Source organism: Lutjanus erythropterus, chromosome 3, assembly GCF_056507025.1.
Source record: "Lutjanus erythropterus isolate fLutEry1 chromosome 3, fLutEry1.hap2, whole genome shotgun sequence".
Classification (NCBI taxonomy): domain Eukaryota; kingdom Metazoa; phylum Chordata; class Actinopteri; order Lutjaniformes; family Lutjanidae; genus Lutjanus; species Lutjanus erythropterus.
Window position 1 is genome coordinate 46573710 of NC_139319.1, and position 12556 is coordinate 46586265.

Genomic DNA, 12556 nt, shown 5'->3' on the forward strand with positions numbered 1-12556 from the left:
GTGCGCTGTGCAGACATGATGCGTGTGTTGTTTGAGTGCACACACAGACACAGATAGCAGTGGAGGAGCACAGAGCACATACACTACACAACTCAACCTTGTTTGCACAGACTGTTCTGCTCTTTTATGTTATTAAAACAGTAAAACCTAGAAGAAAAAAAATGAAACAGATCCCTATTTTGGGAGCGATCCTTCAAAAACAAGATGTAATATCAGAAGTATCAATATTTTGGGTTCAATCCACCCACCCTTATCCTCCATCAGCTGTGCAAGACAGTCTTTGACAGGCTTGATTGGCTTAAAAATACATGTGAAGTTTGCAGAAGCAACAACTAAATCTGTCTGTGTTGTCTGTTTTTTCAGCAGATATTTTAGTGACAACAAGATAGAGCTAACAAAGCAGTTTGTGTTTGTATGTGTAGAAAGCATTAATGTTAAAGTTGGTGAAGCTGGCTGCTGACTCAACAGGGACTAGAAATCATCTCATTTGCTGGTCATTACTAAGTGTCAGCCTTGCTGGAGAAGTAAACTTGGTGTAATTGCTTAGGAGTTTTAATGACATGACTGGTAACTGTTTCCAGTTATTAGTCAGGCCCTGGGTGTTTCCAGGGAAACAGAAATAGTAATAAAGTTTTCTATTTTGATAGTGAATTTGCTCCACAATATGAATAAGTTTTGACTATATCTTTTATTTTGTCGGTACTCTGTTGTATCCTCGCGATATTACAGTCGATCATTCTTAGCACTTCAGAGATGTTTACAGACCTTGTGTACTGTTCCTTAACACTCGTCTCAGATGATGTGGGTTTTATGCTTTTGATGGGCCTGTAACTGTCAAATCATTTCCAAAAAGTTTCCTTAAAATATCTGTCATTTATTTACATATTTCATTCAAAATAAAGTGTTCGGTGTTCTCAGCAGCTGTTTTAACATGGAATAGAATAAGCAAATAATAATTAAGGTTCAATTTCAGTCAGGTTAAACAGAGTCACTGTGCTGATGATGAAAACGCTCTGCTACACTCAGTTAAATGGAAGTAACCCAGAATTGCACACTGTTATAACAGTTATTATATTACACTTAGTACTAAAAGTAACTCTGAGCTACTTTTTGACGTAGGCAGACTATCTTATGATGACGTGTACGTGCAGTGGGTCAGGGCAGGTCACATCAGTAGCTAGCCAAAAAGCTAAACGAAGAATGAAGGATGAGGCCTACTTTCTACAAATATTTTAAATTATATTTCACTGATCTTGTGGTTTAAAGTTACTACGTGGAACTTTAATATTTAGTTGATTCTGCAGGCCTCTCTGGACAGAAGCAGTAGCGTTTCCAACCGTCATAACCACAAACTGTAAGGTCAAAAATGAAATTATGGAAATTAAAAATCTCCTGTTACTTTTAACTAGATAATATCTGTACTATTTACTGTATCTTTGCTTGTGGAAAATATAAGCACAGGCTTGTTTCACCTAAACTTTGGGGAGAAATTCAACCCGGTAGCAAATATGAAGAATAACTGTATAGAAGTTGCAGAACTTCTCGCGGATGGTCTTGGTCATGTAGACGCACCAGTATTAAACTGAGACTGTTTCATAACCCCTTAAAATCTCCTTTAAGTAGCTTTAAGCATTTTCTTTGGAAACTGTGCAGTACTTTGATTATATGTTTTTAAATTAATTAATTTTCAGGAGATTCTTCAGCATAACACTAGAGGGAGCTGGTACCATAGCTTGAGAATCTAGGTGGTAGTATAACCTAGAGAAAACTTTAAAAGTATTCAGTTAAAAGTCTCTCCTCTGTTCAGGCACAAATAAAGTCAAAAATATAAACGCAACGCTTTTGTTTTTGCTTCAGTTTTCAGAAGCAAAAGATCTTTTGCTCTTTCTGTGTCCACAAAAGGCTTATTTCTTTTCAATTTTGAGCACAAATTTGTTTAAATCGGTGTTAGCAAGCACTTCTGCTTTGCCAAGATAATCCCTTCACCTGACAGGTGTGAAATATCCAGATGCTGATTAAACAGCAGGATTATCGCACAGATGTACGAGCAAAGGCCACAGTCTTGTCACACAACACAATGATGCAGATTATATCTTTTCCTGCAACTTGTGAAAAATGTGAGCCAAAACAAAAGAGTTGCCTTTATATTTTTGTCGAGTACATTACAGAATATATTAAGAATAATGTTTCAAATGAATGTGGATTAGATGTTTTGTTTTCTTTTCTTATTTTCTATATAATTGGCACAGAGAAAACGTCTTGGAGAGCAAGAAAGTATTTGGCAATTTCAGATCTGTAAAATAAAATGTTACCAGTTTCAGACCATGACTAAACTGTCTATCAGTGGATTTAAGTCAGTAGACAACAATCACTGAGCTGGCACAAGCAATTTGGTGCTATTTCAAGCTGCAGGTCACAACAGGGTTCAAGCCCCCATGACAGTAAATTATCTGCCCTGGTGAAGTGCCCTCAACAACAGCTCCAGAGGTGAGTTTCTGCAGCTGGAGGTGTTCTGGTGTTGAATTGGACCCAGAATCTGCAGACTTGTGAAGTGTTTTCTGTCACACATTAAATCTTTTTTATGTAGTGGCGACCTTTAGCTCAAAGTGGGATCAAATTGCTGCTGTTCTGGCTCGCTAAGCTGAGGGGTTTTAGTGTCCAAACACATTCAATCGCTGACAAAAGACAGAAAGCATCCATGATGGACCCGTGATTTCAAATATTCAGGGTCAAGAGGATGAAATGTGTGAATGTAGTGCATATTGAGTGCACTGGAAACCATCAAAGAAACCTTTGAGACAACAAAGCCAGACTGCAAATCTCTGTTGAAGTTTCAGCTGGAAGATTGGTCTCCAGAGAAAGAAGCCTGGCACCGAGGCTTGTACATTTTTGGAGGGAGTGTTTCCAATCGAACAGCTGTCTTCAGATCAATGAAATAATTTGAATGGATGGCTCCTGTTTTGGCCTGGATTTTTGCACTGTGTCTGCAATAACTTTGCAGCGATTTTGTGTCACCTTCAGTGATTTTAAGATTCATTGTACACTTGGATATTGTGTTTGAGTAACTGTTGAGTAAGCTTGTGCAAGCATCTGTGCTGTGGCACTGTACAGTTGCTATAGTTACCTGTAGGGGTATCCATGGTACTTGGACCTGAAAATGGAGAGCAGGAAGCTGAAGAAAAACACCACCAAGCCAAGGCCAACCAGGCAGATGACTGGAAAGAGACACACAAACAGATTGTCATAATAAATTGCTGGTTAGAAGTCTGAGACACACTACAAAAATTAAAAATGTTCCTAGATCTGTACTCGAACTTAAGATAATTTCAGATGATGCGCTTCAGTTCGATTCAAGCATAGAAAACCTTGCTTATGCAGGTTTCTGCAAAGAAAATTTGCAGTGTCACCTGCCTACAATCAGTGATTTACCCTCTTATAATGAAGTACAGATGAGGGTTACATCAGGAACAATGTAAAAAATTCACAAAATTTTACTTTTTGTGTGAAATTCAAACAAGTTTTGAAATAAACTTAAAAAAGTTTTTTTTCCAACTTAGACTCCTTTGCTGACATAAATCAAATTTCTTCTTAGAAAAGAACATGAATCTTTGAGTTTGTATCAACATCAAAAACACAGTGAACAGTTTTTTGAAACACAGAATTGTTTCTAAAACTCAAAGATTGAAGTTTTTCCAAAGAAATAAAGTAAATTATTAAATCAGTTAAAGATTAGAGCTTGGAAAAAAAAAAAACTTTTTTGAGCTTATTTACAAATTTAAGACTTTAATTTGACTTAAAAAGCAAAAATTCAGTGAAGACAGTTGCCTTGAAATTGTGAGGTTTTTTTGTGACTTTCTGTCTTATGTTTCTTTTTGTTTGTTTGTTTTTACAGTGAATATTCATGGACCAATGTTTTGGAAGACGAGCTCATGTGGATGGTGGAGAAGATCAAAGCCAAACAACACATATTCAGTGGACTAGGGCTGTGACTTATGATTATTTTCATGACTGATTAACCTGTCCATTATTTTCCCGATTAATCGATTAGTTGTTTGGTCTAAAAATGTCAGAAAATGGTGAAAAATCAGTTCACAAACTAGAGGAAGAAAGAAACCAGTAAATCTTAACATTTAAGGAGCTGGAATCAGAGAATTTTAGCGAGTGTATCATAATTCATTCCTCATACTTTTAACTGATAATTCCTATCAGTGTTCCTGAAGCTGATGCTTTCTTCATCATAGGCTGCAGTAAACCGGCATGATCAGTCCAGACTTTGCTTAGAGATGAGATCATTTCATTTTATAAATAACTACTTATACTAGTTTTTACACATAAGTCATACTTAAGACTTCACTTTATAAAAGAGGCCCCTGAAGTTGAAATGGAAGCAACTGCACATACAGTATAAAAATAAAACATTAAAACAGAACAGTACATGAAGAAACTGCAACATGATCTCTAAAATAAAAACTTACTATAACTCCACATAATGGCTTTGAGTTGTCAGTTTTTTCTAACTTTTCGCAGACACCCTGATGTATGCATAATAATTATTACACAATGGCCTGTGAGAATATTTGATTCCTGGCTAAAGGCAACCATTTAAATCATTTCACGCACATTAGAACCACTGATGTAACTCTCTGTTTGATCTCTGCTCAAATTGAATGTGCTTGCAGGGTTTAGACATGGTACACAGTGAAAGCATCCTCCTCTCTTCGTGTTGGTGGCTCGCACACACAAACACACACATGCAAGCATCTACACACAGGCCTGAAGACACACAGCCAAATGATGAGAAAAATTAATTATTTGACATTTACTAAAAATCCAAGTAAAAAGGACATGTAAAGCATAACCTGGTGCTCTTGATCATGCCAAAACCTTTTGGTCCTTATTTAGACAATCCCTCAAAGTGCCACCGCCTTCTTCTCTTTATCAACCCTGCGGTGCTGCAGAAAATTGTGTTTGCAGCTATTATCATCTTATTTCCTCAGTGGCTATTCTAAAGCAAAATATACATAAGCATGATCTCTAATCTGCAGGGGAATTGTGTGTCTGTGTCTGCGTGTGTGGGTGTATGAGTGTGTGCACACACCCTCATGCAGCGGCTAATCCTTGAAAAGCACTGTGTTAAATTAAACTGTCACCACCGACTGATATTGTTAATCAGGGATTAGGATGAGGACCTCTCCTGGAGACTAAATAGTGAGATACACGGTTGTTCTCACTGTGTGTGTGTGTGTGTGTGTGTGTGTGTGTGTGTGTGTGTGTGTGTGTAAAGTTATGTGTGTATGTGAGAGTGAGAGAGTGAGGAGGAAATATCAGAACAAAGGATTTGGCTGGAAAATGTGAGACAGATTTTAAGTGTCAATTTGTGTGTGCGTGCTGCCATTCGTCTTCGGGGCTCCAGTGGTTTGTGTGACCTGTGTGTAAGAGTGTGTGTGTGTCCTGTGATCTGTAATGCATGTGTGTATAAGACTTCCTTTGCTGCCATTACTCAGTGTCAGCTCCACTACAACTATAACTCTGTTATTATATCATACATTCACAATTCAACTAGAGCCCAACAGATAATGGACTTTTGGGGACAATGCTAGTACCTATTTTAAATGGTAAAAAAAATCTAATATCAATATATTGGCAGACATTCTATATTTATAAATACAAAGGCTAAAATGACACCAGGGAACTGAAACAGTAAACTTTCGCTTATATTTTTAAAGGAGCAAATTGTAGCTGTTGAATGTGCTAGTAATTTTAAGGAGCTGTCTGTCTCACTGTCTGCCAAACTCCATTAACATTTTGTTCACTTTAGCAATTTTAAACATTTACGCTTTCTAAAAAATTATTAATGATTTATTATGACTCTTAAACAGACACTTATGCCTTTGGCAAAAATTCAGCATTAATTTGAACTTATTTATGTGAGACAGACATACAAAACAGGCATTCCATTCCAGAATGGGAATTCGAAAAGGGAGGACACTGCAAGTTTAGCAAGTATTTCAACTTAAAATGTTTCCTTGATGAAACATTATGGTCATTTTCTGATTTATTACAGAAAATATATAACAAATTTCTCCTTTAATAATTATAAATAACATGAAAAAAACATTAATGTTTGAATTGGAAATGGAACAAAAATCATAGTACATACACATGCCCACAAACATATACACTAACTTCAAGGGGATGTGTTGTGTTTAGGGCTGTGATAGTATAGATATATTCTTACTGCAGTGACAAAGCAACATATTCTTGCAGGACGGCAGTTTACCATGACTGCCTTAATAATTACATTTTATTGGACTTTATTGAAGCATACAGTCAAACGTGTAGCACTGCTCCTTTAAGGATTAGGACGCGTGTGGTGTGCATGCAGGAGAGTGAGCAGCAGACTGAGGATGACAGTGCTTCTAGTGGAATGGAACACAGCAGTAAGTTGTCAGTCTGGCAGTAAATGTACAGTGTGTCAGTTAATAAACTCTGCAGCTTCTCAAGACCAAGCCTTGTCTGTTATTTCCCAACTGCTGGAAAAGCTACCATTAAGTTAATGCTAACTCTAGTGTTGTACCTTTAAAACCTCAGCTCTGGTGCGATAGGGGCACCGCGAGATGTGTTAAAATAAAACCATAATGATAGATCACATCACCAAATCGTTAGCGTGTTGCTAGCCACCCATTGGCAATCCCTAGATACCTGGGTTAAGTATGTCGACTAATTAGAGGCTGTGTTCCTGACTTGTGTGTGACAGTGCTGACCCTCAGACGTATTAATAGATCCACGCGGTGATCTCAACATTGATCGGATCCTTCAAAATAAAATTTGAGGAGATGATGGGAATAAACTCAAACCAGTGCTGGGCATCACATGGCCACAGTAATGCTGTTAATGTCTCAGTGTTGTGTGTGAGAGAACAATGGATATAACATTCAAATCCTCATGCAGCTACAGACGCACCTTCTTACAAACCCACAGGAGGCCCACTCAGCAATCAGTGTACGTGTGGGTGTGTTTTCTATACTTTTAATCTTTTGAGGACATCAAAATGCATCAGCCACATTGTTTAAAACACTGTCGTTCTTTGCTTTACTATATTTTTTGAGAGGTGAGATGTTAAATAAAGGTTACACTGATAACAATTAATAATTTAAGATCATGTCCTGCCAAGTGTTGTACTACAAACCTGTGTGAGTGTGTGTGACACTGACTGAGTGACTTGATTGAGAGCACTGCATATTTGAGAGTACATCTCTGGAGAGGGCCCTCATGCCCCTGTGCTCCCTGGGCTGCCACATCTACGTATGTGCCTGCGAGTGCGTGAGCAGCAGAATGTCTGTGTATCTTCATTAAGTATAGTGGGATGTATTTCCCATAGCTCATCAATTATGACTGAGAGGTATCTTAGTATGCTTCCATGGATAATGACACTCCCATACACACACGTGCTAAGCATGCTAATATGCTAAGTGATTTATGACCTTGGCGAAATGACAAGTTGTTTAAGCTGAATGATTTCCCTCAGTGACAAAGGTGGTAATCCCTCTTTTGACTGTATGACTTGGCTCAATTCAAATCATGATATATTGGCATGGTGGAAATAAATGTACATTCCCCCAGCATGAGGAAGCCAATAAACATATTAAATCTAAGCCTATCGCATTAGGAGGACAAATATGAACAGATATTGTGATGCTAAATCATTCTTCACAATTTAATCCTTGATTAGCAGCAGGCTTCAAGATACATTAACTGACTCAACCTTGGGATACAACCACCCCCAACTGTTTCATTGCTTTTATGCCACACTATACCAGAAAAGCCTTCTTAGTTTCCTCCGAACCTAAAACAGGCCAGTGTTTCAATTTCATATCCAGATAATGTTACATTTATTACCACTCTTGCTTCAGAATTTTATGAAATGTCAAGAAGTTGCAATTACATGACTCTGCTGAGCTGTCTGTTCAACTGAGCTCAAAGCTCGCTAGTTAGCAGCTACAAGTCATCATAGTTTTGTTTTGTTTTGTTTTTTTGCTGTGGTGGAAAAATCTCATGAGAAAAGGCAAATGATTGACTGATCCTCCCAGCTCCCAGCTCTGCAGCTCCAAAACCTCGTTGGGAGACCTTGTGAGCTTTCCAGGTGATTTCTTTGTCATGTGTTGTATTGATGTCTGAGTGTTTTCTTCAACAATTTACTAATTGTTAGAGAAGTTGCTTTCAGTTTCATTTTCTCAGTGCAGTAATGTCAATGCAGCAAAATTGCGGATCATTAGAGCAGCAAAACTAAAAACTGTACTTGACAGGAAACTTGACAGGACACAGGAAACTCTCCAGAGGACACAGAGTTAAATAATTAAAGAAGTTATGCTGCTGTCTCATCGTGTCTCTCTCTGTCTCTGGGGAAACGCACCCTCTTTCCCACCCACGACCCATCCCCCATTTATCAGAAAGTTTTTTGACCCAGTCCTCACTGTCCGCAGTTGTAACTGCACTGCCTCACTAAGAGTTCGACTTTGTTACCACCACAGCCGACATCTGGACATATAATGACAAAAGCTTTCTGGGTGTTAACAGTTCATTGGATCAGCAGTTCAACTTTGGAGGGAAAAAAGACTGCTACATAGTACGAAAGAAATTTAGTAATGTAATGAGTAATATAACTAATTAGACAACATAGACTTACGAAAAAAATAGGTTAGAAAGCAGTATAGTGATATAATTTAAACACAAAATTACAAATATTACTCAACAAATTAACCATCTTGACGTTTTTCCAAGCTTAAGAAACAAAAGTACTCAATTCTGTCATTGTCACTGCACAAAATCATTCCTTGATTTTGAACACATTTAATATAGGTGTTATTAACTATTAACTACTCATCATTCATTCTCAACTTCTCCTAATTCAGATAAATCTGCCAACCTCAAGGCCCATGTATGTGTGCAAATGTGACCATGCCTTCCTGGTGTACATCTGTATGTTATGACTGAAGGTATTACAGGAAAGCATGTACGTGTGCAGACTGTGAGAACTGATTTCCACTCTTCATTTCTCAAGATGACTGAACGCTGGTTTCCATGGTTCTATTATTGTCACTTTATTGCAGATATTGAAACATGTCAACAACCATTTTTTCTATTTTAGTCCCTCACAGGTCTGTGAGGGTTATTCCAGGGTAGTTGGGGGCAGATCTTTGCATTTTGGAGTCATGTCCTACAGTTGGCTGGATTTCATTTTGACTCTTATACGTCCCATCGTCTTGAAATCTGGTACTGCTGTACAGCATGTTGACATTTCACCAGAGAGATATGGAAATTTTTGGGCTGGGGCCTTTGCTTTTATGTCTTCTCTACTGTATTTGTTCTTTCACAAACCCATCTCACTTTTTTTTTCCTGACTCTTCCATTTTCCCTCCCCCTCTTCCCCCACCGCCCCCACCCATCCTTGATGTGTCACATTTCACCCCCCCCTCACTTTCACCTTATGTCTGTCTATCCCATTTTGTAACTCCATTTACTTATTCAGCGCCTCCCTCGCTTGCTGAGAAACGGTGCGCGTGCTGTGATTTCCTGTGCTGATGTCCGCGGGAAGCAGCTGATAACTTCCTGTTGCTGTACTCAGCAGTATGGAAGCTATATGCCAGGGATTTAACTCCCACATCCAGTGATTACACTACCGTTCAAGCCTAATCCTCTCTCCATTACTGACAGACGACTATTCTCTATCCTGCTTTACAATGCACTTATTTAATTTGTGTGTCCATATGTGCGTCATTCCAATGACAGCGGTGTGTGGGATATAAAACTGTTTATTTGATGCAAGCTTGTGTCTTGATTTTGTGTGTGCTTTACATAACAGGTTTCTGTAAGCATTAGTATGCTGGCACTGTGGTGAAATGTAATTGGCATTATGTGTTTGCTTCAGTTGATTGAAATTTGCAGGTGGCAACTCTACAAAGAAAGATGTTGAATTAAAATAGCTGATAGAATTTTAAAAAATACAAGTTTCTGCACACAAGAAGAGAAGGAAAGGAGATGGAGAGACAGAAAGGAAGAATGAAAATGAAAAGATACAAATAATGGAGCACAGAGAGAAGTGATGAATGAGTGGCCTGTGCTGTACACGTGATATGTCAGCATCATACAGGTGATCATTATATGAGCACATACGCATGTGTGTCTGTACGTAGATGTGTGTGTTCTAGTTCAGGCTTATCCTGAGAAACAAGTCTTGAGGTAGTTAAAAAGTCATTATCACTTTAATTACCAAGCTTTAAAATCTCAAGGAGAACTCATGGGTAAAGTAGAACAAAAAGTTGATAATAAAGTTGATAATCTTGCCTTTAGATTTTTTTCTTTAAGTGCGAGTGTGCGTAAGTGTGTATGCATGAGTGTGTGGCCTCACAGAGGAGAGTGAAAGGGCTTCTTGAGTTGCTTTTTCATCACACCGCCTCTAATTAAAATCCACTTGTGTGTAACTGTGTCTCTGTGGTTGAGGTAATTACCAGCAGAGGCCATCTAATATCTAACTCCTCATCTTACAATCTAGAGAATACGCACAAATTCTGATTGGACAGTAGAGGAAAAAGTTGAAAGTGAGTATGTCTACCAAGTTGGCATATGACGATGTCCATGTCGAAACATTGCTGACGGACGATGATTTTGGGGGGAGGGAGGGGGTTTAGCTGGCCCGTAACAGAAAAAACAACTTTCTAAGCAGCTCACCACTGTAGTCACTGCCACTTCCTACTGTTGATCTGATGGCAATGTCCAGCCAAGACAGCTCTAAAGTGAAGGGGGGGGGGGGGGGGAGTTTCACAGGAAAACAGTGGCGCAATTGAATGAAGAGAATGAACACAATCAACAACAAAAACAAACATAAAACAACAAAAACGACATAACATTTGAAAGATGTCATGTACACCATGTTTTTGGCCTAAATCTTCACTGTAGATCCTCAGCTTGGAGTCAAGTTGACATTCGCATGCACACCGTCTGAACTGGGTGTGTGTGGTGTGATGGTGTGCATGCACAAGTGAATGGCATGCTGGGGCTTTAGGAGAATTGGATTACACCAGATGAGCAGTATGAAGGCATTGTAATTTTTTTTGGTTGTTTTTTCCATTTGAAAACTGAAAACTTAATTTCTTTGGGAAACACCAGCAGTGTTTTGCAGACTGAAAAACTAAATCCAACCTTCAGTCGGCATGAGGGTGAGCAGATAATGACTGACTTTTCATTTTTGGGTGAACTATCCCTTTAATTCTCATGTCCTTGCCAGGCGAGTGTCCAATGTACATTTCTGTGCCCAATTTTAAAGCGCCTTTGTGTGTCCATAACTTAGTTGTGATAAGCTTGAAACAAAGTTAGGCGGCTAGCTATACTGAGGAAGCTAAGCTATGAAAATAATAGTAGCATGAATAAAAGAAACGCACAAACAGCTGACCGCAGAAAAGAAATTCTGCTGCTGCTAATGTAGCCAACAAGGCAGTTATAAACGGGACATGGGGAGGTAGTGTTAGAGCAATGACCAGCAGCTGCAGCTTTGTTTTTTCCCTTTTCCATACATCAAAAAAGGAATGAAACTCCTTCCTTATGGCAACTCTGAGGGGACACACAGCCTCAAATACAAAAGGCTTTTAAATGACAGTGTTTAAATGGTAGAGGGTTCAGTGGCTGATGACTGTCAGACATCAGTGATGGACTCAACCCTAGTGACGCTTCCAGACAGCATTCATCATGAGATGTCAAGGACCATCTGTCCCTTAAGCAAGCAGCATTTCCATACAAATATATTGCAAATTATATTGAAAATAGAAATGAATGCTTCTTTCCAGTCACAACCATTATGCAATTATTAGAAGTTGGTTTATCAAGAAAAGCAGGAAGTGGTGCCAATGCTCTTGTCAGAAATCCATTGTACCATTGCAGAAGAGGAGGGTGCAACAAGATGACCTAATTAAAAGAGCGTCAGTTTATCAAGGATGTCTCATAGAACCATGGGAGCAACTGTTGTAAAACGCTCATCAGTCAAGAGAGTTAAATGTTTGTTGCGTCAGCACTTACAGGAAAAGATTTTCAATCTCCTGATAAACCGTTTAGCTCATTAAAAAGCCAAAAACCTCCTCAAATGATCATATAGGCTTTTTTTTTTTTTTTTTTTTGCAAAACTGAGGAAATCTGTTCAAAACTCAATCCATCAATGTGGTACTTCCAAATGCCCATAAAAATATGCTGATGGAAAAATGGTTTCTTTCATTGCTGTTTCTCATTGGAACAGAATCCATTTGTATTTTCTTTTGACATTAGATGACAGCATGTGTCGTGGTCCTGCATGATCTGTGTAATTTCTGTTTCTGTGTCTGCAATCTCATGTATTAAAATCCACAGCATGGTGGCCACTATGTTCAAGCTTAGAAGGACAAAAAATGAGTTTTGAGCCTCTTAGAAATGAGAGGGTGACAAAAAACTTCACAGAAACTCCACATGACAGCTTTGGCATCAATTAATCATCCCCTCTGTGCTGTATTTTGCATTGTATGCCACTTGCACA

General features: G+C 38.5%; 1 protein-coding gene across 1 annotated transcript in view; it reads right to left on the reverse strand.

Moving 5' to 3' along the window:
• The window catches only part of tusc3 (tumor suppressor candidate 3), a 148946-nt gene that overhangs the window by 2596 nt on the left and 133794 nt on the right, over nt 1–12556 (reverse strand). The window contains exon 9 of the mRNA XM_084711038.1: nt 3125–3215. Coding sequence (XP_084567164.1) covers nt 3125–3215 — 91 coding nt within the window. The remainder of the gene's footprint in view (nt 1–3124; nt 3216–12556) is intronic.